Source organism: Eschscholzia californica, unplaced genomic scaffold (assembly GCF_041429995.1).
Source record: "Eschscholzia californica isolate CP2 unplaced genomic scaffold, dmEscCali1.0.p SCAF_5, whole genome shotgun sequence".
NCBI classification, from domain to species: domain Eukaryota; kingdom Viridiplantae; phylum Streptophyta; class Magnoliopsida; order Ranunculales; family Papaveraceae; genus Eschscholzia; species Eschscholzia californica.
The window spans coordinates 17,296,461-17,324,349 of NW_028238472.1; the positions used below are offsets into that span (position 1 = coordinate 17,296,461).

The 27,889-nt window shown below is 36.9% G+C and overlaps 1 protein-coding gene across 2 annotated transcripts; it reads right to left on the reverse strand.

The window, feature by feature from the left end:
- Positions 1 to 23,031: 23,031 nt before the first annotated feature.
- Positions 23,032 to 25,816, reverse strand: LOC147537543 (glucan endo-1,3-beta-glucosidase 7-like). Of its 2 annotated transcripts, none has more exons than XM_086643709.1 (4): positions 25,517 to 25,816; positions 24,606 to 25,270; positions 24,207 to 24,530; positions 23,032 to 23,500 (listed from the first exon to the last, which is right to left on the reverse strand). In XM_086643709.1, exons 1-4 carry the CDS (start codon positions 25,584 to 25,586, stop codon positions 23,225 to 23,227), a joined length of 1,335 nt encoding a protein of 444 aa, XP_086499835.1. In that variant the 5' UTR covers positions 25,587 to 25,816; the 3' UTR covers positions 23,032 to 23,224. The 2 variants fall into 2 exon arrangements, with proteins under 2 accessions (XP_086499835.1, XP_086499836.1); XM_086643710.1 differs by having other exon boundaries at positions 25,029 to 25,270; positions 25,517 to 25,721.
- Between the last annotated feature and the right edge of the window lie 2,073 nt (positions 25,817 to 27,889).

A 27,889-nucleotide genomic window follows, 5' to 3' on the forward strand; every position in this document is an offset into this window, starting at 1 on the left:
TTGAATAAGGTTGGGGTGAGAGTTACTAGTGAGAGGCTTGTTGTTTAAATAGGGTTTACTCAGGTTAGTGGGTAGGTCTCCATGCATTGGCTCGAAAAGCGGTGAAGGTTGAACTAGGGTTTTCCTAGACCCGGCGTGATTATATCTCACCCACGGTGGCGTGGAAAATCTTCTCGCTTCTTCCTTAGGGATCCTCTTGGGATTCGTAGGCTTTACACCTTCCTTATCTTTGTCTTTGTCTCCTTTATCCTTGAGTCCCACCAAAAGGTTAAACCTGTTTGTATTCTCAACCGCCGGTTCATACATCAGTTCTTCCTGTACGTCCCTTGGGATATAAAACTCCGATGTTAATTCTGCTATTCCTTTCTCCATTTTATCCCACCCTTCTCCTCCCCTACCTTTGGGAATGCATATTGAACGTTTACTATTATCGCCCGCTCCCGCCCTATGAGCCCAGATGTACCATCCTCTTCTGTCTCCATTATTTCCCATAGCCAGAGCTCTGATCCTGACAAAAAATATTAACTTTAGAGTTGGGCAGGTAACTTCCTTTTGCTTTAATGGAGTTTCTGATGAAGGTTTTTAAGCTCCTGATGCCTTCAGACGAAATAGTGATACTCCATTCCCTGTAGTGCCCTTGTTCCGTGATGAGAAATCTGTTGTTTTGTTGTTTGGATAATATAATTCGTTTCCGATCTATCAAAAAGAAAGTTCCTATCTTGGATGCCATCGTTTAAACTCCTTCAAGACGGTACCCCCTATTGATTCTCTCAGTTCCCCATGTTATGCTATACCAGATAACAATCGGCTGGTTTGCTGCGATCTTTAGGGTAGAGGTACTATTCAGAGAAGAAACTAGGGATCTTTTTCCGGTAACTTCCCACAACAACGTGTTCCAACTTAATACTCCCGATTACCCTACGACGTTATACCAGACGATTAGCTCTGTGCAATGGCGTTAACGGTGGTTTAGTATTCAGGGATCACGGTGGAAAGATGTGTTGCCGGAAGCGGCCGGAAAAAACGAAAAAGATGATAGAAAACTAAACGGTGTCAGAGCTTCTCTCTCCTCGGGCCCCTGGATGTCTCTTGATAGAGGAAGAGATTTTTAGTTGAATAAGAACCCTAGAATTAAATTTAAAAATAAGAAACATAGAGAATTAAAAATCTGAAACATCTTATAGAGAATTGAAAGCATTTTCTTTTTTAAAATAGGAACCATTTCTATAGTACATGAAGAAACAAAACAAAAGAAATAGTTCTAGTACGAAACATAGAAATTAGGTTAAATCGAACGTAAAAGAGATTCTAAAGAAAGAAACACAAAAGTCCACCAAAAATCTAGTTTGATTCAGCCGAAAATTAACATGCTAAAGAAATCAGTTTAGATACAAAACGTAGTTATCTCTTTTTGGTTCGATTTACAAAAGTACAGTTGTTATGAAAATTGTTAGAGAAGTCAAAATTACCTGTAACCTTTTCGCTGACATTAGATGACAAAAATTAACTGTAACCCAAAAATAACCCGGTATCATGCATACAAAAATTCCCTAAAAAAATGGTAGTTAAAAGATTACAAAAGTTAGAGAACCCAAAATTACCTGTAACCCTCTTGCTGGTAACTGTGTTTTTACCTGTAGCTAAACATAGGATTGTTTTTTTACTTGTAGTTAAATATAGGAACTCTATCTATAACAAAAAAAAATTTACAACATCAAAGATCCCAACCATCCATAAAATCACAGTCCCCCTAAATCAAACCCCTAATCTTGGTACCTTAAATCGGTTGAATGAGAGAGATAGGAAGTTGTAGTGAGAACGTGAGATCATGACCCTGATCTTGAAGTCAGAAAGTAAGGAAACTTTTTAGATGGGTCATTCCAGAACCATGGGGTTAATTGAAATCAAAGGTACGAACATTAGGGTTTTTAGGGGAATTATTTGAAGAGAGAGAGAGAGCTTTAATTTAACCGACACCCGTTAGGCTTATTATGAGAGAAAGACAATCGCACACAAAGAGGGAGAGAGGAAGAGAGAAAGAGAGAGAGCGAGAGAGAGAGCTTGAAATATTCAATTTGTCGACGGAATGAGGAGGGTATTGCTTCACTTAGTGGGTGAAAAGACTTTTTTTGTAGGTGATAGATCCAATTGCTAATATGCTAGAAGGAGCATAAAAGACGATCAGATTTATCTCATGTTTGTCCTAATGTTTATCTATTGGTTTATCCTAGTCAGCATTCTTCGTTCTATTTTATGTAATAAATTACTTGATTACATCATGTTTAGCTCTTTACACATTTGATAGGTCTAATACAGGCTTACGATATTGTTTGATATATTCTTAACTTTTATGCTTTCTTTTATTTCAATATGCACCGATGTAACTAAACGAATGGAACTAGAATAGAATTTTGTGACGAAGATTTAAGTGGCTGACACAACTATTGAAGTTATTTTTTTATATACAAGGTTTCCGCTGCGTCCTACGGACGTGACAGATCCCTCTTGACTAACGCTGGAGATGACAATTAAATCAAAATTCCTAAGAAAAACTCTCTGGATATGAAAAAATAAAGAAAAATGAATAATAAAGATGATGACGATTTCGGAAAGAAAATAAAGAAGATAGGGGAGAATAGATAGTGAAGAGAAAATAACCAACTCATAAATAAATATAAATCGTGATAGAAAATCGCGAGTAGGGAGAGAAATACGTGGGTAGTAGTTATTGTAGGGACATCCTAACCGATTTTGGTCGATTTACACTTATACCCTTTTATTTTGATTTAATTTACATGAAGAGGATATTATACCAGTTGTTGGATGTGATATTTTTCAAACTCCCAATAAAAATAGACGCCCAGACTTATCCCTTATTAAACTAACTGACTTGTTTTGATATATAGGATTTTGCTTCAATAATTGTTTAGTTAGTTGACATTTGCAATTGACATATGAAACTTTAGTTTCAGGAAATGACTATGTAATATATTATCTTTTGTGACACACACACACACATACATATAAAATAAACATTGGATACATATTTGCTTGAGTTACTTTTCACTTTAATGCGAATTTATATTATAATTAACGTGAAGTGTGAATGGATGTGAATTTGTTTGATTTTGTCCTACTGAGAATAGTAATAAGCTATCTGCCTAGAAAATCAATACATATGTATATTTGAAAAAAATTATATGATTATCAGTGACGAAAGATATCCGTCACTATAACTATTTGTCACAAAAATATCTTATCTACAATGTGTCGCTGATACTATTGGGGACAAACAAACTATGTTTCTATAATGTTTCGGGAGAAAATAACCCGTCCCTGGTTTGTCCTTAATACGTGATGGGGGCGAAAAGAGCTCATAACTTTGTCCCCAATATTATTCATGACGGTGGTGTCGACGATGGAATAGAGATCACCTCAGATACAAATTCAAGACAACTTTTTGCCTGATGATGAGTCCAAAATACGGAATATTCTTAAACATCAAAACTTGTCTTACCACGACTACTAAATAGTAGTTTCATCATAAGTTGGTAAATCTTCACCGCCTCATCGAAGCCACTCATCATAGTAGGCTAAACGATCATATATAAAACAACAAGTTCGCCCTAAACGGGGCAAGCAAGAAATAAGCAATCAATTGAAGGTTAAATCCTTAGCTTAGACTTTCAACTCAATTCTTTGCTGCAAGAATCCTTTACTGACTTAGGCGTCAGATAGGTTTCTGAGGTCCTTGTAGGTTTCGCCCCTAGACTACGAGGAACAGTTCGAGATTAAAATCATCGATTTATTTTATCCTAAATGACAGCCTAAAAGCCATTTTGGGACATCATCCCATCTTATAACTAAATTGTCTATTTAGGGGAAACTAATGAATTTGTTTTTGTTAAGGATGTACCCCCAAATTTATCTAGGAAAATATATTTGTTTCCAACTAGTATATAATGAGAATTAAGTTTTTAGAGACACAAAATATAACATGCGGCAAATTTGGCAATTTTTTATGCAATAATTGATGTTACAAAGTCATGAACAAATTAAGAATCGAACACACAAGTTAGTTATAATGAAGATTAACAATTTGCATTACGTTTAGGACTAGGTTGAGATTTTCCCAAGTAAGAATTTTATTAATATTTGTTGCATATTTGGAAAATTAATTTAAGTCAATATATAAATCTTCCTTACAAGTATTATTAGTAATTGTGCAACAATTGTGGAGTAAGACCTACCACAAAATTGCTCTAACAACAACAATGACAATGATGGTGGCCTTGACTGAATACACATTTTCCTCCCCGACAAAGACTTTCCTTGCATAAGCTATCACATTTTTCTTGGTCTTGTGGACTGCTCAAATTACATGTTGCAAGTGCCTCGCCAGGTCCAATTGGATTGTCATGACAACAATGTAGTCCTTCTACCTTCTGCACCACCATCACATTCACGTAATCTGCATAAAATTTGTATATACATATATGTTATATGCGGGGAGAGAAATGTACTATGGAAAAGTGCGCACAAAAACAAGATGAGAAGGGAGTAAGTCGACTACCTGAAGTGAAAACCATAAACATGATGAGAAATGCAATAGCTCCGACTCTTTCTCCTGTCATTCTCTGAATTTCTAACAAAAGTGTGTTTTGATTCTTTATATCTATTGTAGAGGATGATGTGAATGTGAAGTTCTACCTTAAATTTGGTCAAATTTATAGGGCATCATACCTCAATCTAAAATTTAATTTAGATGATCCATATGATATTTAATTAATTTGGCAAATACTTTTAATTTTTTTCTATCAATCTTCCTCATTATTTTCTTTAAAAAAAATTAATTTGTTATTATCCTTATTTTTTAGGCATTCATTGTAAATTTTTCTTAAAAATGAATCCTCTATCGTAACAATTAAATGATTCTTTGTAGAAACAGAAGTTTTCTATAAGAAATCCAACTGACATCCACCAATAATAAGAATCAAAGCAAATATTTCTACATTTCTATGTAAATGGGAGATAAGAGAATGTTAGATCTCCTACACACCTTATGTTTTGTCATCACTTAATGTCCAGAAGAAGAGTGGATCAGAGTACACTCTTCACCTCGATCCCTAGAACGAGAGGTCTGTAGAAGCGAGTCTGACGCCATGACATCTTCTTTGAAAGAGAGAAATTTTGGTTAGGTTGATGGACAAATAGGAATGAAAATGTATTTTCTTTATCTCAAGATAAGACCACATCCGCTAGGATCAGAAAGAGCCTATTAATGACCCAACCACATGGACAACTTTAAGCGGATGATTTCCCGTTGTGTGATTCTAATTCGCTCGATTTAAGAATTCCATCTTTTAGGAGCTTCTATGTGTGTCTTAGGTTAATCTGATCTAAATGGCAATGTCGGATTTAACGGGTTGTTAAATCTTTTCATCACAGTCGTCGAAATAATGCAAAAGATTTTTTCTCATTCAGATCATTTGTTAATTTAGAAATAGTTTAAAACGTCTGATCTTTTCAGGCGACAAAGAATTGAATAATCATCATTAAGTTCTAAACTAAACCAGTGTCTAAGAGATGATTCCAGGACCCCATAGCTACAACAACGACCTTTGCTTTATTCGTTTCTTTGAGGTCCATCTCTCGGGTTCGCATTCATTAACAAGCAATAAATTATACCCTTGACTTGCTTCTCTCGGATTTCCATAAGATCTGCATTGAACCGAGTGAAGGATAAGATCTGTTGTCATTTGTTGATTCTTATGGAGATCCGAGTCGCTTTATGATTTCAACAAACCAATCATAATGAAGGTATGAAGGCCCGCCAGTTTTCCTCTTTCGAGACGACGTTTCCAAATTGCCTTTGAGGTTTTGTGTCTCTCCATTCGCGACTTCTGTAGCAATGTATTTCTTAGTTGTCGAATGATTGTATAGGCATTTTCGCTTGCAAAACCAGATTCCATGGTTATCAACAAAGGCACATTACAACTTGTTACCTTTTAAGGATAGTCATGTCGTGTTGTTTTATCCTCAAATGTCGAGGTACCACTCATTTGACCTTAGTCAACTGATTACCATTTTCTAGATAATTAAGGGCAACCTAAGTCATAACTCGGAGTAGTAAGGGAAGTCTGAGGAAATATACGCAGCCTTTAAATCTGTCTTGGCTCGAGACACGAGAAGGCGAATCCAAACCAAGGTTTACCTGACCTAAACCCGAACTCCATTTGAGGTCCGTCAAAGAGAAAGAAATACCAATTAAACACGCATAGTTGATTTAAGCTCCAAAAGAACCGTGAACATAGGCAAGTAACGCGAAAGGCTAAAACAGGCAAAAAACCAACTTCCTATTTAAAGTCCACCAATTTCTCAAAAGGATTTATGAAATACGAAAAATACACAAACAAGGAAAGTTATGCTTTTGACGGCCATCGACGCATGGTTCCATCTAAGTTACTGTTTTACAACCGCATCATCTCAACTGCTCATTGCAGTCGGCTAATCGAGCCTATATGAACAATAGGTTAACTCTATTCAAGTATGGAAGGCTCAAATGCTTCACCTAACTTTTCATCTGGAAGTTCCACAAGTCATTCAACGACATATCACAATTAATATTAGGTAATTGGTTGTCGTTCGTATATGAATTTTATCAACTATTTGATGCATATTTGGAAAATTAATTTAAGCCAATATATAAATCTTCCTTATAAGTATTATTAGTAATTGTGCAACAATTGTGCTGTAAGACCTACCACAAAATTGCTCTAACAACCACAATGACAATGATGGTGACCTTGACTGAATACACATTTTCCTCCCCGACAAAGACTTTCCTTGCATAAGCTATCACATTTTTCTTGGTCTTGTGGACTGTTCAAATTACATGTTGCAAGTGCCTCGCCAGGTCCAATTGGATTGTTATTACAACAATGTAGTCCCTCTACATTCTGCACCACCATCACATTCACGTAATCTGCATAAAATTTGTATATACATATATGTTATATGCGGGGAGAGAAATGTACTATGGAAAAATGCGCACAAAAACAAGATGAGAAGGAAGTAAGTCGACTACCTGAAGTGAAAACCATAAACATGATGAGAAATGCAATAGCTCCGACTCTTTCTCCTGCCATTTCTCTGAATTCCCAACAAAAATAGGTTTTGATTCTTTTTATCTAGTGTAGAAGATGATGTGAATGTGAAGTTTTACCTTAAATCTTGTCAAATTTATAGGCATTATACCTCAATCTAAAATTTAATTTGGATGATCCATTTGATTCTCAATTAATTTTGCAGATACTTTTAATTTCTTTTGCTATTAATATTTCTCATTATTTTCTTTACAAAATATTTATTTGTTATTATCCTTATTTTTTAGGCGTTTATTGTAAATTTTTCTTAAAACGAGTTCTCTATGTTAAGTTGTAAACTATATCTCTCACTTTTGACAATTAAATGATTCTTTGTAAAAATATAAATTTTCAATAAGAAATCCAACTGATATCCACCAATAATAAGAATCAAAGCAAATATTTCCACATCTCTATGTAAGTGGGAGATAAGAGAATGTTAGGTCTCTTATTGGCTAATATTGATATAAAACAAATTATATAACTTTTTTCTTGTTTCTTGCATGTCATTCAAAAAATAATCTTAGATAATGCTGAGCCACATATTGGTCATCTTTGACCAACCAACACGTCAACTGATTCACCTAGGCAACACGTGGCAGATCCCTTATGCGCACGAGCGAGACCTTGACAAACTTACATGAGAAATGGACCAAAAGAACTCTGCCACTTGAGCCCTGACATGGGAGGTTGGCGCGAGTCTCCTACACACCTTATGTTTTGTCATCACTTAATGTCCAGAAGAAGAGTGGATCAGAGTACACTCTTCACCTCGATCCCTAGAACGAGAGGTCTGTAGAAGCGAGTCTGACGCCATGACATCTTCTTTGCAAGAGAGAAATTTTGGTTAGGTTGATGGACAAATAGGAATGAAAATGTATTTTCTTTATCTCAAGATAAGACCACATCCGCTAGGATCAGAAAGAGCCTATTAATGACCCAACCACATGGACAACTTTAAGCAGACCGCTGTGTGATTCTAATTCACTCAATCTAAGAAGTCAATCTTTTTGGAGCTTCTGTATGTGTGTTAGGTTAATTTGATCTAAATGACAATGTCGGATTTAACGGGTTCTCTATGTTAAGTTGTAAACTATATCTCTCACTTTTGACAATTAAATGATTCTTTATAAAAATATAAATTTTCAATAAGAAATCCAACTGACATCCACCAATAATAAGAATCAAAGCAAATATTTTCACATCTCTATGTAAGTGGGAGATAAGAGAATGTTAGGTCTCTTATTGGCTAATATTGATATAAAACTAATTATATAGCTCTTTTCTTATTTCTTGCATGTTATTTAGAAAATAATCTTAGGTAATGTTAGGCCTCTCTTGATCCAACCAAAAAGCCAACTGATTCACCTACACAGCACGTGGCAGATCCCTTATGCACGAGCGAGGCCTTGACGAAACCACCATAGAGGTGGATCAAGAGAACTCTGCAACTTGACCCCTGACATGGGAGGTTGGCACGAGTATCATACGCACCTTATGTTTTGTCATTACTTAATGTCCAGAAGAAGAGTGGATGCGAGTATACTTCCCACCCAGATCCCTAGAACGAGAGGTCTGTAGAAACGAGTCTGCCGCCTTGAGCTCTTCTTTACGTGAGAAATTTTTGTTACGTTAATGGACAAATAGGAACGAAAATGCATTTTACTTATTTTGAGATACGATCACATCGGCTAGGATTAGAAAGAGCCTATTAATGGCCCAACCACATGGACAACTTTAAGCGGATGATTTCCCGTTGTGTGATTCTAATTCGCTCGCTTTAAGAATTCCATCTTTTAGGAGCTTCTATGTGTGTCTTAGGTTAATCTGATCTAAATGGCAATGTCGGATTTAACGGGTTGTTAAATCTTTTCATCACAGTCGTCGAAATAATGCAAAAGATTTTTTCTCATTCAGATCATTTGTTAATTTAGAAATAGTTTAAAACGTCTGATCTTTTCAGGCGACAAAGAATTGAATAATCATCATTAAGTTCTAAACTAAACCAGTGTCTAAGAGATGATTCCAGGACCCCATAGCTACAACAACGACCTTTGCTTTATTCGTTTCTTTGAGGTCCATCTCTCGGGTTCGCATTCATTAACAAGCAATAAATTATACCCTTGACTTGCTTCTCTCGGATTTCCATAAGATCTGCATTGAACCGAGTGAAGGATAAGATCTGTTGTCATTTGTTGATTCTTATGGAGATCCGAGTCGCTTTATGATTTCAACAAACCAATCATAATGAAGGTATGAAGGCCCGCCAGTTTTCCTCTTTCGAGACGACGTTTCCAAATTGCCTTTGAGGTTTTGTGTCTCTCCATTCGCGACTTCTGTAGCAATGTATTTCTTAGTTGTCGAATGATTGTATAGGCATTTTCGCTTGCAAAACCAGATTCCATGGTTATCAACAAAGGCACATTACAACTTGTTACCTTTTAAGGATAGTCATGTCGTGTTGTTTTATCCTCAAATGTCGAGGTACCACTCATTTGACCTTAGTCAACTGATTACCATTTTCTAGATAATTAAGGGCAACCTAAGTCATAACTCGGAGTAGTAAGGGAAGTCTGAGGAAATATACGCAGCCTTTAAATCTGTCTTGGCTCGAGACACGAGAAGGCGAATCCAAACCAAGGTTTACCTGACCTAAACCCGAACTCCATTTGAGGTCCGTCAAAGAGAAAGAAATACCAATTAAACACGCATAGTTGATTTAAGCTCCAAAAGAACCGTGAACATAGGCAAGTAACGCGAAAGGCTAAAACACGCAAAAAACCAACTTCCTATTAAAAGTCCACCAATTCCTCAAAAGGATTTATGAAATACGAAAAATACACAAACAAGGAAAGTTATGCTTTTGACGGCCATCGACGCATGGTTCCATCTAAGTTACTGTTTTACAACCGCATCATCTCAACTGCTCATTGCAGTCGGCTAATCGAGCCTATATGAACAATAGGTTAACTCTATTCAAGTATGGAAGGCTCAAATGCTTCACCTAACTTTTCATCTGGAAGTTCCACAAGTCATTCAACGACATATCACAATTAATATTAGGTAATTGGTTGTCGTTCGTATATGAATTTTATCAACTATTTGATGCATATTTGGAAAATTAATTTAAGTCAATATATAAATCTTCCTTATAAGTATTATTAGTAATTGTGCAACAATTGTGCTGTAAGACCTACCACAAAATTGCTCTAACAACCACAATGACAATGATGGTGACCTTGACTGAATACACATTTTCCTCCCCGACAAAGACTTTCCTTGCATAAGCTATCACATTTTTCTTGGTCTTGTGGACTGTTCAAATTACATGTTGCAAGTGCCTCGCCAGGTCCAATTGGATTGTTATTACAACAATGTAGTCCCTCTACCTTCTGCACCACCATCACATTCACGTAATCTGCATAAAATTTGTATATACATATATGTTATATGCGGGGAGAGAAATGTACTATGGAAAAATGCGCACAAAAACAAGATGAGAAGGAAGTAAGTCGACTACCTGAAGTGAAAACCATAAACATGATGAGAAATGCAATAGCTCCGACTCTTTCTCCTGCCATTTCTCTGAATTCCCAACAAAAATAGGTTTTGATTCTTTTTATCTAGTGTAGAAGATGATGTGAATGTGAAGTTTTACCTTAAATCTTGTCAAATTTATAGGCATTATACCTCAATCTAAAATTTAATTTGGATGATCCATTTGATTCTCAATTAATTTTGCAGATACTTTTAATTTCTTTTGCTATTAATATTTCTCATTATTTTCTTTACAAAATATTTATTTGTTATTATCCTTATTTTTTAGGCATTTATTGTAAATTTTTCTTAAAACGAGTTCTCTATGTTAAGTTGTAAACTATATCTCTCACTTTTGACAATTAAATGATTCTTTGTAAAAATATAAATTTTCAATAAGAAATCCAACTGATATCCACCAATAATAAGAATCAAAGCAAATATTTCCACATCTCTATGTAAGTGGGAGATAAGAGAATGTTAGGTCTCTTATTGGCTAATATTGATATAAAACAAATTATATAACTTTTTTCTTGTTTCTTGCATGTCATTCAAAAAATAATCTTAGATAATGCTGAGCCACATATTGGTCATCTTTGACCAACCAACACGTCAACTGATTCACCTAGGCAACACGTGGCAGATCCCTTATGCGCACGAGCGAGACCTTGACAAACTTACATGAGAAATGGACCAAAAGAACTCTGCCACTTGAGCCCTGACATGGGAGGTTGGCGCGAGTCTCCTACACACCTTATGTTTTGTCATCACTTAATGTCCAGAAGAAGAGTGGATCAGAGTACACTCTTCACCTCGATCCCTAGAACGAGAGGTCTGTAGAAGCGAGTCTGACGCCATGACATCTTCTTTGCAAGAGAGAAATTTTGGTTAGGTTGATGGACAAATAGGAATGAAAATGTATTTTCTTTATCTCAAGATAAGACCACATCCGCTAGGATCAGAAAGAGCCTATTAATGACCCAACCACATGGACAACTTTAAGCAGACCGCTGTGTGATTCTAATTCACTCAATCTAAGAAGTCAATCTTTTTGGAGCTTCTGTATGTGTGTTAGGTTAATTTGATCTAAATGACAATGTCGGATTTAACGGGTTCTCTATGTTAAGTTGTAAACTATATCTCTCACTTTTGACAATTAAATGATTCTTTATAAAAATATAAATTTTCAATAAGAAATCCAACTGACATCCACCAATAATAAGAATCAAAGCAAATATTTTCACATCTCTATGTAAGTGGGAGATAAGAGAATGTTAGGTCTCTTATTGGCTAATATTGATATAAAACTAATTATATAGCTCTTTTCTTATTTCTTGCATGTTATTTAGAAAATAATCTTAGGTAATGTTAGGCCTCTCTTGATCCAACCAAAAAGCCAACTGATTCACCTACACAGCACGTGGCAGATCCCTTATGCACGAGCGAGGCCTTGACGAAACCACCATAGAGGTGGATCAAGAGAACTCTGCAACTTGACCCCTGACATGGGAGGTTGGCACGAGTATCATACGCACCTTATGTTTTGTCATTACTTAATGTCCAGAAGAAGAGTGGATGCGAGTATACTTCCCACCCAGATCCCTAGAACGAGAGGTCTGTAGAAACGAGTCTGCCGCCTTGAGCTCTTCTTTACGTGAGAAATTTTTGTTACGTTAATGGACAAATAGGAACGAAAATGCATTTTACTTATTTTGAGATACGATCACATCGGCTAGGATTAGAAAGAGCCTATTAATGGCCCAACCACATGGACAACTTTAAGCGGATGATTTCCCGTTGTGTGATTCTAATTCGCTCGCTTTAAGAATTCCATCTTTTAGGAGCTTCTATGTGTGTCTTAGGTTAATCTGATCTAAATGGCAATGTCGGATTTAACGGGTTGTTAAATCTTTTCATCACAGTCGTCGAAATAATGCAAAAGATTTTTTCTCATTCAGATCATTTGTTAATTTAGAAATAGTTTAAAACGTCTGATCTTTTCAGGCGACAAAGAATTGAATAATCATCATTAAGTTCTAAACTAAACCAGTGTCTAAGAGATGATTCCAGGACCCCATAGCTACAACAACGACCTTTGCTTTATTCGTTTCTTTGAGGTCCATCTCTCGGGTTCGCATTCATTAACAAGCAATAAATTATACCCTTGACTTGCTTCTCTCGGATTTCCATAAGATCTGCATTGAACCGAGTGAAGGATAAGATCTGTTGTCATTTGTTGATTCTTATGGAGATCCGAGTCGCTTTATGATTTCAACAAACCAATCATAATGAAGGTATGAAGGCCCGCCAGTTTTCCTCTTTCGAGACGACGTTTCCAAATTGCCTTTGAGGTTTTGTGTCTCTCCATTCGCGACTTCTGTAGCAATGTATTTCTTAGTTGTCGAATGATTGTATAGGCATTTTCGCTTGCAAAACCAGATTCCATGGTTATCAACAAAGGCACATTACAACTTGTTACCTTTTAAGGATAGTCATGTCGTGTTGTTTTATCCTCAAATGTCGAGGTACCACTCATTTGACCTTAGTCAACTGATTACCATTTTCTAGATAATTAAGGGCAACCTAAGTCATAACTCGGAGTAGTAAGGGAAGTCTGAGGAAATATACGCAGCCTTTAAATCTGTCTTGGCTCGAGACACGAGAAGGCGAATCCAAACCAAGGTTTACCTGACCTAAACCCGAACTCCATTTGAGGTCCGTCAAAGAGAAAGAAATACCAATTAAACACGCATAGTTGATTTAAGCTCCAAAAGAACCGTGAACATAGGCAAGTAACGCGAAAGGCTAAAACACGCAAAAAACCAACTTCCTATTAAAAGTCCACCAATTCCTCAAAAGGATTTATGAAATACGAAAAATACACAAACAAGGAAAGTTATGCTTTTGACGGCCATCGACGCATGGTTCCATCTAAGTTACTGTTTTACAACCGCATCATCTCAACTGCTCATTGCAGTCGGCTAATCGAGCCTATATGAACAATAGGTTAACTCTATTCAAGTATGGAAGGCTCAAATGCTTCACCTAACTTTTCATCTGGAAGTTCCACAAGTCATTCAACGACATATCACAATTAATATTAGGTAATTGGTTGTCGTTCGTATATGAATTTTATCAACTATTTGATGCATATTTGGAAAATTAATTTAAGTCAATATATAAATCTTCCTTATAAGTATTATTAGTAATTGTGCAACAATTGTGCTGTAAGACCTACCACAAAATTGCTCTAACAACCACAATGACAATGATGGTGACCTTGACTGAATACACATTTTCCTCCCCGACAAAGACTTTCCTTGCATAAGCTATCACATTTTTCTTGGTCTTGTGGACTGTTCAAATTACATGTTGCAAGTGCCTCGCCAGGTCCAATTGGATTGTTATTACAACAATGTAGTCCCTCTACCTTCTGCACCACCATCACATTCACGTAATCTGCATAAAATTTGTATATACATATATGTTATATGCGGGGAGAGAAATGTACTATGGAAAAATGCGCACAAAAACAAGATGAGAAGGAAGTAAGTCGACTACCTGAAGTGAAAACCATAAACATGATGAGAAATGCAATAGCTCCGACTCTTTCTCCTGCCATTTCTCTGAATTCCCAACAAAAATAGGTTTTGATTCTTTTTATCTAGTGTAGAAGATGATGTGAATGTGAAGTTTTACCTTAAATCTTGTCAAATTTATAGGCATTATACCTCAATCTAAAATTTAATTTGGATGATCCATTTGATTCTCAATTAATTTTGCAGATACTTTTAATTTCTTTTGCTATTAATATTTCTCATTATTTTCTTTACAAAATATTTATTTGTTATTATCCTTATTTTTTAGGCATTTATTGTAAATTTTTCTTAAAACGAGTTCTCTATGTTAAGTTGTAAACTATATCTCTCACTTTTGACAATTAAATGATTCTTTGTAAAAATATAAATTTTCAATAAGAAATCCAACTGATATCCACCAATAATAAGAATCAAAGCAAATATTTCCACATCTCTATGTAAGTGGGAGATAAGAGAATGTTAGGTCTCTTATTGGCTAATATTGATATAAAACAAATTATATAACTTTTTTCTTGTTTCTTGCATGTCATTCAAAAAATAATCTTAGATAATGCTGAGCCACATATTGGTCATCTTTGACCAACCAACACGTCAACTGATTCACCTAGGCAACACGTGGCAGATCCCTTATGCGCACGAGCGAGACCTTGACAAACTTACATGAGAAATGGACCAAAAGAACTCTGCCACTTGAGCCCTGACATGGGAGGTTGGCGCGAGTCTCCTACACACCTTATGTTTTGTCATCACTTAATGTCCAGAAGAAGAGTGGATCAGAGTACACTCTTCACCTCGATCCCTAGAACGAGAGGTCTGTAGAAGCGAGTCTGACGCCATGACATCTTCTTTGCAAGAGAGAAATTTTGGTTAGGTTGATGGACAAATAGGAATGAAAATGTATTTTCTTTATCGAAAGATAAGATCACATCCGCTAGGATCAGAAAGAGCCTATTAATGCCCAACCACATGGACAACTTTAAGCAGACCGCTGTGTGATTCTAATTCACTCAATCTAAGAAGTCAATCTTTTTGGAGCTTTTGTATGTGTGTTAGGTTAATTTGATATAAATGACAATGTCGGATTTAACGGATTGTTACATCTTTTCATCACAGTCGTCAGAATAATGTAAAATATTTTTTTCTCATTTAGATCATTTGTTAATTTAGAAATGGTTTAAAACGTCTGATGTTTTCAGACGTCAAAGAATGGAATAACCATTTTAAGTTCTAAACTAAACCAGTGTCTAACAGAAGATTTCAGGACCCCATAGCTACGCCAACAATCTTAGGTTTATTTAGTTCTAAACTAAACTAGCGTCTATATACAATCCACAAATTCCTCGAAAGGATTCATCAAATGGGGAAAATACACAAACAAGGAAACTTATCCTTTGATGACCATCGACGCATGATTCCATCTAATCACAACCTCATCATCTCAACTGCTCAGGGCAGTCGGCTAACCGAGCCTATATAAACAATAGGTAACCCTATTCAAGTATGGAAGGCTCAAATTCTTCGCCTAACTTTCATCTGGAAGTTCCACAAGTCTTTCCACGACACATTACAATTTATATCAGGTATTTGTCAATCATTCGTATATGAATTTAGTTGTCAAATACACATGATGGTTAAAATTTGAAGTCAACATTAGGATATGTTAGCAATGATACCTAATCATAGAAAGGAAAGATTGAAATGTTAGTCTAGAATGATTAAGATAAGGGTTATTTCCCTAATAGCCCCCAACTTTGTGACCGGTTTCCTGCCTAGCCCCCTCCTTATCAAAAATACCCAGATGTCCCCTTTTTCCTGATTCCGTTATAACACCGTTAACTAGTCATCACCCCTCTCTAATCCAACTCATCGCCTCTCTCTGTCACCTCATCTTCCCGCACAAGAAGATGGTATTGGTGGTCATGGTGACGATTATGATGGATCACTTAGTACCGAGAACTTCCCTACTGTTAGGAGATCTGAGACGTTCGACAAGGTATGATCCTAGTGAGTATGTGTTACTTACTGATGGAGGAGCACCTGAAAGCTTTGATGAAGCTTTGGAAGATGAACACAAACATGAATGGTGGAAGGCTTTGAGAGACAAGACGGATTCTTAAGAGGAGAACCATACGTTTGAGTTGGTGGAGTTACCTGTATGAGCCAAGTTACGTCAGCATGAGCGCCCCTAAAAATCCACGATTAACGGGCTAATGCGGTGACAAGCCCACGAATGAATGACTATTGGGTCCGACCCATTAAGCTTCGGGCATCCCGGAACAACGTTTAAATATCCAAACACTTTCAGCTCTATATAAAGAGGTCAGTCCTCACCTCCTCAGCAGACCTGCCACCATGTAGCTGTTGCGAGACGTTACAGTCATTCAAGATGACTATATCCGGGATATACCTGTTAAGGAGTTACAAACTCCATATTAATGGTGAAAGCCCATGCCTTACCACCATTAAAGATGACAACTCATCACGAGCAACGACCGACCTAAGACACTATAAAATGACGAAACCCACTTCCTCTCTCATAGAGTCTTGCTCATACCGAGTATCATCAACCCACTTTCTCTCTCATAGAGTCTTGCTCTTTGTTAGAGTCCCACTTAATTATATAGTTTTGTTCCCTTCCTCTCACCTAAGTATTACCACGGTCTTATATTCAGGTACAAGACCTTAACGAGTACGGTTTACAGAGAATACAAAGCCTTCTCAAGTACAAGACCTTCCCTAGTGCTGGGTTATCTTATATTCAGTACCCGGCCTTGTGGAAGCAAGCACCTATTTTCTCTCTCCTGACAACCACTTTACCGAATGTCTGCCTACTTTATCAAGGGTTCATCTTCTTCAAGGGTTCGCCTACTTTAAGAGGTCAGGACCTTCTTACATCACCCAGGATTATCTACAAAGGTTTGCGCACTTTATCTCTCTAGAGGTCAGACCTTCCTTTCCATAACACCAATGTGATTATTATATACAAGGGCAGGACCCTAAAGATTCCCACTTATTTACGCTACATACCCTTGAACAAGCGAACCTCTCCAGGGTTGTCTCATACACAAGGCAGACCTCACAACCTTACTCCAAACAAGTTAGTCAATCCGTAGAGAGCGAGCTCCGACCACTCTACGAGCCGTGATTAAGCTCCGACCGTGATCCACTAACGGTAACATTCCAAGGTTAATATCACGTACTTATTACTTTTTTTGCAAGCTTACTGACTTGACCGTTGGATTCCCCTTAGGCCGGCACCATCCCGGCACCATCCCGGTGTCCCAGGGATCTTACGGTCACGTATGTTCTTGTCTCTTTTGTCACAGGTTAATCCCAAAGACATCGTCGGTGCTCGCAAAAATATTAACAGGTGGAGGTTCGACATCCGATCAACGGCTCGGTCTAGTTGACTTCTTGACCCGCGATTTCTTACCCTCACATTACCTAAGGGTAAGAAGGAATTGTTTAACAGGTGATTGTATAGGGTTAAGCACGAAAAGACCAGTTTGCTCCCTCGATACAAGGCTAGGTTGGTTGTGAAAGGATTCACCCAAAGGAAGGGAATTGATTTTGATGAAATATTCTCTCATGTTGTGAAGACGTCATCCATGCGGGTGCAATTGGATTGGCAGCGAGCCTTGATCTAGAGGTTAAGCAAATGGATGTAAAGACTGCTTTTCTCCATGGTGATTTGGAGGAAGAGATTTACATGATGAAACCGGAAGGCTTTGTGAAGAATCGCAAAGAGGATTATGTTTGCCCTTTGAAGAAAAGCCTTTATGGATTGAAACAGGCACCGAGACAGTGGTATAAGAAGTTTGAGTCAGTTATGGGGGAGCATGGTTATAACAAGACTACTTCAGATCATTGTGTGTTTGTTCAAAGATTTGGTGAAGATGATTTTATCATCTTGTTGCTGTATGTTAATGATATGTTGATTGTTGGCAGGAACTCTGGGAGAATCCAAGAGTTGAAGAAACAGCTTAGCAAGTTCTTTGTCATGAAAGATTCTAGTCCAGCGAAGCAGATTCTTGGTATAAGAATTGTTCGAGATAGAAAGAATAGGTTGATTCACTTATCTAAGGAGAAGTACATTGAGAAGATACTTTAAAGGTTTTGCATGGACAAATCTAAAATTGTCAGCACGTCTCTTCCTGGACACTTTACATTGAGCAGTCAACAGAGTCTGAGTATGCATTCAGAGAGGGGAGATATGGAGAGGGTTCCATATGCTTCCGCAATTTGGTAGTTTGATGTATGTTGTGGTGTGTCCCAACCAGACATAGCTCATGCGTTCGGTACTGTTAGTAGGTTTCTTTCTAATTTGGGGAAGGTACATTGGACTTTAGTGAAGTGGCTTTTGAGATATCTTCGAGAGACTTTTGGTTTGAAGCTTACTTTTGGTGGTGATCAGTCACTACTGGTCAGTTATACTAACGCCGATGTGGCTGGGGACATTGATTCAAGGTAGCCTACTTCGGGTTACTTGGTAACATTTGTAGGGGGAGCTGTAGCATGGCAGTCAAGGCTGCAAAAGTGCGTTGCACTTTCTACCACTGAAGCAGAGTTTATAGCCGCAACTGAAGCTTGTAAGGAGTTGTTGTGGATGAAGAATTATCTTGAGGAAATCAGATTCAATCAAGATAAGTATGTATGTCTTTGTGACAGTCAAAGTGCAATACATCTCGGCAAGGATTCGACGTTTCATTCACCTTCGAAGCACATCGATGTGAGGTATCATTGGATACGTGATGTGGTTGCTTCCAAGGTGTTAGAGCTGGTTAAAGTTCATACAGATGAAAACGGAGTTGATACGATGACGAAGGCTCTACCGAAGGGGAAGCTGGAGGTCTGCCGAGGAATAGCGGGGCTGGTTGTTCAAGGCTGCCGAGGGAAAGCGGAGCTGGCTGTTTCTCTCACCTAATTGAAGGAGTTTGTTGGGTTTTCCTCCTAGTTACCGAATCTGGGCCCAAGTCGAGTTTCTTAGGGTCGGTGACTTAGATCGGTTGGAATTACGGTTATGGGGAAATCTATAAATACTTCCTTAATCTTAGTTAGAAGTGAGGAGCACAATTAGAAACACACAAGAGAAGAGGAGAGAGAAGAAAGGTTGCCGAGAAGAGCGGGCCTGAACTGTTTCAGCACGCACATTCTTCGTTGTTCAGAAAATCTGACGGTGAGATCTTCTCCGGTTAAGCTGAAATTTCGCAGAGGTTATCCTGACTTGTTCATCTAGTATTTGTACGGTATGATTGAGATTTGCTGGTCGGAATCCCTGTGAATTTAGGGTCGTTTTTTACTGCATATTTCTGGGTTGTTTTGTTCTTTCTTGTGAGGATTTCTTCGTGTTTCTTTTTGTTTGAGATTGATTCCTTTTGGCGTCTGAGTCTCGGGTGGACGTAGTCTGTAACTACTGTGCTTATTATAGTTGATTTGGTTGGACTACTAGTCTCGTGGTTTTTACTTCTCATCTTGAGGAGGTTTTCCACGTTAAAATAGTTGTCTTATTTACTTTCAGTTCTTTGTTTATTGCTCCCACTATTCTTCGTATTATCCCCGTAACTAACACAAAAGGGGGAAACTTATATTTCCGCTGCGTCGACTCGACCCATTTTCCCAACAATTTTTTCTTTCTACCAACCCTAACTAACTCTCTGACTACACTCAAGAATCATAGCCAAATAACAATTCAACCATCCAATCTTCACTGCAAACCTTGGAAAATTGAGAGTAAGAAACTTTGAGGGAAACTTTTGGAAGGAAGTGAAGAGAGAGAGAGATAGGTAATTTTTTAATTTTTTGTAGTGAGAAGTATCCCGTGTGCCACAATTTGTGGCTTCTGTTTTTTGGCTGAAAAGCCCATTTACGACTTTAAAATGCTTTAGCTTTTTCCGCGAAATGCGGATAAATGGATAAGCACTTTATAATTAGCTAAAAGCTGCTTATTTGTCGATTTTAAGCTGAGCCAAACGGAGCCATAATATTTTATGGCAACATATAGAGACATGCTACTAATTTTTTTTTATTGATTAAGTATCATACCTTTGTTTTGCTCTTTTTCGTTCAAAAACTTTGTCTCCACGAATTACATTATGTTCCAGTCATTTGCTTAACACTTTCGCCAATTTTATACCTATTACTACACTATTGAATATTTCTACAAAATATTCAATTTCTAAGCCGATTAATGTAAATGGAAATCAAAATTTAGTACATGTGGCCAAGTTCCAAAATGAAACTTCACATCCAACAATACTTTCAAGACATACCTCAAAATTGATCTTACACGATATAAATTATCAATATTAGTCGCATAGTTTAGGGCAAGGGTGGTAGAACTATTACGCATATAATGGTCTATAAATGTTACGGTTACCAACGATATAATAAAAAAATTTATGTTCAATTGTCACATCGGAAATATTAGAATCATCTTAGTAACAAAGAAACATTAAGGAACACAATTAACAAAACGATGTGACGAGACTCATGATGATCTACAAAATGTTCAACCGTTGACAAACGTCAATAAGTCAAGAATAGACCAGAAGTCTAAGGGTCAACCCAGCTTAAGGCAACAGGACTGCTGGACCCGTAAAGATCCGCAAGTTAAGCCCAGAACTGGGAGGTCGGCAAAGATCAGCTAAGGAGCTCTAATCATGTTTCGCCTAAAACACAACCAGGACTGCTATGAGATTCTCAAAGAAGTGTAAGGGGGTCCACGTAAGCAAGGCCGCTGCCTTACGCCCTAAACTGGGAAGGCAGAAGTGTGCCCCACGCTTACTAACTTAATCCTGAATCTTTCTAAAGATCTCAGTCGGCTAAATATCTTAAGTGTTTAACTAACTTGGACTTTAAGAATTTCAGAGGAAACATCTCCTAGAAGATCCACCAAGCATGATATCTACGAAGTATATTGAACATGAGAACTTCTATTTATCCTAGATACGAGATAAATCAAAAGGGAAACCCTAACTACGAACAGTAGTTTAATTCCCGAAAGGTGGATCACAACCGCCTCATCTACACCATCTATCACAGTCGGTCTAATTCGGCCTATAAAAGGGCATCACATCACCTTCTTCAAGGCAACTTGGGATAAGTTCAATACATTCCACAATGATCACTCAATACTCATTCTTTAATTGCAAAAAGCAATCTGACTGTCTTGAGCGTATGAGCGATTTGCGAACCCTTTGCAGGTCTCTCAGGTCTCTAAGGAGCAAGGAGCAGGAATCGGAGGAAGGAGTATCAATCATCCACACGGAATATCCATTCATAATAGAAGCAGTCATGCATCAAGTCTCGATTCTCTGACTGATAGACGAAAAGCCATTTTTCGACCTTAGCACATACCATTTTAAGTTTTGCAAAAGTCAAATTAAAAAACGGATTGGTCTAAATGTTTCTGTCGAAAGCATAACAAAAAATGCGGAAAATATTTCTTTCTTCACAAGACAAATCGGAAAATGATTTAGCTAAAATGTTAGTGTCAGTCAATGTGTTTGTCAAATGCAAAAGAAGAAATGTAAAACATTTTTGCTTAAGCAAAAACAAAATTGTTGAGAGGAAACTGAAATTTGTTAAAAAAAATTCTAAAAAAAAACTTACGTTGATTTAGGTGGCAAAAATGTCATTTCGAAGGTAAAGTCGTACTTTCGCGAAATGGATCCCTTTTCAAATATTATTCAGATTTGGGCCTAGTTTCTTATTATCCCTAAATTTTGAGTTTTTAAATTATCCTCTTTTTTGTTATGTTGGGAGATAGATATTAGGATAAAGAGGGACAAAAATTAGGTTTAAAAATATCAAGGAAGGGTTTAAATGTCAAAGTTTTTATTCAGACCTCATAATTTCATATGTGAAAACAAATATCTAATTTGTGAAATAATCCTCTAATTCAAATTCAGACATAAATAAAAAGACAAACACAAGTTTAGAAACATTCCAGTTAGTTAGAGAATGCAGAACAACTAGAGTTCCAATCTGTTTGTAAGGTATTAAAACTTAATTTTAGGTTATGATTTGTTCAAGTTGATAATGTGAACATTTCGTGACAAATCTTCATTTATTTCGAGCATTTTGGAGAAAATCATGCCAAAGAAAAAATAAAATATAAGTAAACCCGGTGATAGCAATAAAGATAATTACAGTGGAAATTTTGGACCACTAAATATATAGATCTGAAAGAAAAATTATTCAGCTTATAATATTTTATGGCAACACATAGAGAAATGCTACTAATTTTTGTTATTAGTATCAGACCTTTCTTTTGCTCTTTTTCGTTCTCTTAATAATTTTGTCTCCAAGAATTACATTATGTTCTAGTCATATGCTTAACATTTTCATCAATTTTGTACTTATTACTACACTATTGAATACTTCTACAAAATATTCAATTTCTAAGCCGACTAAAATATAAATGGAAATTAAAATTTCGTAGGCCAAGTTCCAAAATGAAACTTCACATCCAACTATACTTTCAGGGATCTCCACAAAAAAAAAACTATACTTTCAGGGCAGACCTCAAAATTGATCTTACAGGATATAAATTATCAAATATTAGTCACATAGTTTACGGCAAGGGTGGCAGAACTATTACGCATATAACGAACGGTCCATAAATGTTACGGTTAAGCAACGATATAATGGAAAATTTTAGGTTCAATTGTCACTTCGAAAATATTAGAATCATCTTACTAACGCAGAAACATCAAGGAACAAAATAAACAAAGCATCATGGAACACAATTAACAAAACGATGATTATTATTTCCATTAGATTTTCGGGCGAGGAAATGGTTTTAACTTAACCAAATGAAAAGGAAAAAATTACAACAACTTTGACACAACAAAAGGACATTTACATTTATGACATCTATATGTGAATGAACTCACGAAATAGAACATAAGAAACAAAATGAAAAAAGGAAGAACATCTATACTACCAGAAAAGAGAGATATAAATGAAGGAAGAAAGAGAAAGAGCCAAAATATTACCCTCTATAGCACTTCCACCTGATGAGATAGTTCTTGGTTGAGGACAAGCCCCACTGGAGTTCTTTGATGTGCACTCTATTCTCGGAATTACTTGTGGAGGTTGAGTTACTGGTTGTACTGTAGGTGTTAGAATTGCTGGTGTTATCGGACTTGTGGGAGGTAGAATTACCGGAGCTGGTGGCATTACCGATATTGATGGAGTCGGGGTGGTAGCTGGAGCCTAATAAGAACAAAAAGAGTTCATGTTAATTTAGTTGAAATACCTGAAAAACAGAACAAGAAAATGCACAATCTAATTCTGCCCATGTATAAAACAGAAGCCACTACTGATCACTAGAAATGCTTTAGCCAGAAAGACTTTTTAAATAGTAACTTTTTCCCCATTTATGAACTGACTACCTGTCCCTCCACAACCAATGTGGGATTATTCTAACAATCTCACCTCACACAATTGTTTCCTAGGCTCTGGTACCGGTGTGGGTGGTCGTGGACCTCTCTTGCCCCAAAAGCTAGTTCAAGAAGAGGTGAGGTTTTCCTTCCGCTTATGAACTAAGCACATGGCCTTTCTACAGCCAATGCAGGACTATCAAAACGCATTTCACCAGTCGAATGTTAATCCTATTTCTACTGATAAGGATACATAGCCGACTAAACTAACTGTTGCGAACTCGCACCCAATTTATTCTTCCACTAGACTATGCATCTTTCTTTAGCATACAAATGATCCTATTGGTTTGGTTTTTCTAAGGATGATCTCATTATCATCAGCATTTGTAAATATTGTTCAGAGTCTATAACATTATCACATATGCAATCAAACAAACAATTTTATGTATCTAGAACATAAAGCATGAAAATGCATCGAATCTACTAAAATAGCCAAGACGTTAAAATATAAGGAGGATTATGCAAGAAAAGTGTCTTACCTGGCTACCCTTTGAAAGACCAACATCATAAGTCATACTTAAATTAGGATTGAAAAGTCCGAATGCTCGTTCTGAGGCTTTCCCAGGTTTCAAATCCTCATCATATAATGCAAAAATATATGTATCAACCGATTTGCCAGGCATTAATGGGGTTCCAACCATCGATCTAAGGTGTTTGATCAAATTACCATTATAAGCTTTTGCACTTTCAATATTAGTTCCAACTTCATCTTTGTCTCCCTTGTACGCCCAACCTGTTTCTGCTACCACAATCTCCACATCTTTAGCGCCCATAGCGTTTAAGGCAGATCTTACCGCGTCAACCTGCACTAAACAAATTAGGTTTTCGAACGAAACAACCAATTTTCCATATTAGTATCTACGTAGCTTAACTCTTACCTGAGCATCGAACATATTCATATAGGTGATCTTGGTACCCGAGTCAAATCGTCCAGGGTTGGGTTGAAACAAACAAAAATTCAAAGTTTCAGGCCTTGGGTCACTTTGATAAGCAAAAAATGGATAAGGGTTTATCATGAAAGGTGAACCTGTATCTCTCAAAAACCCTAATAACCCCTTCATTGTATCTGTAAAAGCAGGATCAAATGTTCCAGCTGAAGGAGGGTCAGAATTTTTCAAGACTGACATAGCATGAACGGTCGAAATCTTGATTTTACCACCCAAAGATAAAGAATTTATAGCTTCTTGAAGATTATGCATTGCCGGAACTAACTGGTTTATCAAACCTTGATCGCCGGATATCAAAACCTCATTTCCAACAGTTACAACAATTATGTTACTAGCTGGATAAAAAGGGATTACATTTGAATTGATCCATTGTTTGGCGAAGTTTGGATCTTTTGCTAAAGTTGGAATATCAGCGTTGCTTGTACCAATTACTATTCCTTTGTTGGTGTTTGCTAGGGCTTTTATAATAGCTGGATCAGCACCATATAATCTTACTTTTCCAATTGATGTTGATTTTAACAGCTTCGCCGTCTCCGACGGAGGAGGAAGGTTGTCGCCTACTTGGCCGTAATTTATCCCGATGAAAGACTGCGCATCTGAAAAAAAACACATAGAGAGAGAAATCAGGCACAATTTTACTGCGATTTGATTCAGAACTAAGCTAAATCAGCTTGAACAAATTAGAGTTCTTCACATTTCTGATGTTTTTGATGCAATTAAGTGAAGGGAAAATTAAAATCCTCAATTTAGGGTAATTTAATTGGTTATATTGAAAATCAATCAAAGATAAAGAAACAGATTAATGATGATATTAAGTAGTGGAAAGTACAAAATTAACTTACTTGCTGAAGAGAGAGAATGAATTAGTAAAGAGAGGAAGACGATAACAGAGTTAGGAAGAAGCTTCTTCATCTTGATGATGAACTCTGCAATGTTTTGAATTGATAACCACTCAGAAAAAATCTAGAGAGAGAGAGAAAGGGTAGAGGAAGAAGTTTTGAATTCAAAGTAAACGTCAATAGTTGGTTTAGGAGTACAATGTTTCTTTGTTTCTCAGACGTAAACGCTGACTCGGACGCATTTTTCACTAGTGGTGTTATCTTTTGATTTTTGAATGGAAAAAGTTCATAGATTTTCAAATTATGGATGGGTACTACTACTGACTACTGAGTGGGGTTTCAAAGTTGATTTTAGGGTCCGTTTGATACGTGTGAAAATGTGAGTAAGAAAGTCGCTTTCCCAAGAAAATCAGTTTTCTGCTGTTTGTTTGGCCACTTTGGGTAAGAAAACCGATTTCCTAAGAAAGAAAAAGTGTGCAAATAGTCCAATTTTTTTTCCCACCTTTTAGGTGGGAAAATTGATTTCTCGTCCTCTCTCTCTCTTCCTCCTCCCACAACTCTCACCTCCCGTAACTTTCTCTCTCTATTTCTCTCCTACCGCAACTCTCTGTTCATCTCTTTCCAATTAATAAATAAGCTGAAATTCTAAAGGCACCCCCCTTAAATTCTAAAGGCCCCCTTAAATTATAAAGGCACCCTTAAATGCCTTACATTTATATATTGGTTCAAGGCCCAATTAATAAATAAAATCTAATTAATAAACATTTGTCTAAAGCACCCCTTAAATGCCTAACATTTATATATTGGTTAAAGGTCCAATTAATAACTAAAACCTGATTAATAAACATTTGTCTAAAGACACTCTCTATCAAACACCTAAAATTTGACTTTGAGGTAAGAAATCCCTTTTCTTTCTACTGGGAAAGAAAGTCGTTCTCTTACCCAAATATTTTCTCACGTATCAAACGGACCCTTAGGGTTATTTCCTAGATGACTCCCTAGTTTGTGACGACCTTCACTCGTGGATTCCTAATTTATCGAAGATACTCATCTGACCCCATTTTCTTTTTCTCCGTCCATTGATTGTTACTATTTTTAGACTTTTCAGAAGTACCCTATTCTTCAAAACACAGTCGTCTGTCTTTCTCTCTCTTATCATATCTTCGCTTTCTCTAAAAACTTTATCTCCGATAAAAATACCTAATCTCTCTCATTCTCTCTGAACTTTCTCACTAGAGAATGATTTAGTTGAAAATGAAAGATTTCTATGAAGTTTTTTCACAACAACAATTCTACCATCATAAAGTTGCCCTAAATAAACTGACCTAAATCCTCCATCACCAATTTTCCTTCTTGAACCGAATACATTCGTCGATAATTCTAATTCTTCATAGCTGAAAACTAGTGGAAGAGGATTCGTAGGACGATATCTGTGAAGATATCTAGTTGTTGGGTATTCTTCAGTTACCATTGATTTCATAACCCTAGATTTGATTATCGTCTTTGTAGTTAAAATCACACATACAAAGCATATCAAAATCAAAAGGGTACCTACGAAACGAGTCGATTAAGGTTATTTCGGTAAATCCATGAAAGGGTGGAAATTTGGGGTTCTGATAGAAACAACGGGAGTGCTACATGTACAAAGTCCTTGACAAAAGTCTTGACTTAATGACTCATTTTCACTAAAAGACAAAAGTAGATCAAAGTTTTTCAAAGTTTGACTTTGATCGGGACCGTTCACTTAGCATTTTGTCAAGAATCTTGTCAAAGATTCTTTGTACATTTAGCATTTCCCTGGAATTAATTGGTTGGTTCATACCCATTTAGAACGTGATATGGGTGTTCGAGTAATTTGCGTTCCCACCTACAAAGACTGCAATTTGGGTGATTTTGAGGTAGGCAGAGTATTACATCAGAGAATTTTGAACTGGTAGAAAAAAAAATTGAAATGGGAAACCAGAGAGATCAATATGTCGACTTAGGAAAGACAAAGAAGAAGTAGACGAACAATGATGTGTTTATTTGTAGAGAAAGAAAGATTGGAAGGTTGTGGGTAGGGGTGGCAATGGGTACCCGTTTACCCGAGAACCGAACCGACCCCGACTCTTAACGGGTAGGTTCTGAGTATAGGTTTTAGATCCATTAAGGAAATCGGGTCCTAAATGGGTATACCCGATAGGACCCGATTAGGAGGTGGGTCCTTATCGGGTATATCCGCCGGGTACCCGACGGGTAATGGGAACCCGAGATAATACAAAAAACTACCCTAGATTATATAGTATTCTTGTACGTCATGGTTTTTCTCACCAATTTACCAATTCACCAAGTTGTGAGTGAAATTTCTCAAATCCTCTTTTCCTTGGTTGAAAGCTA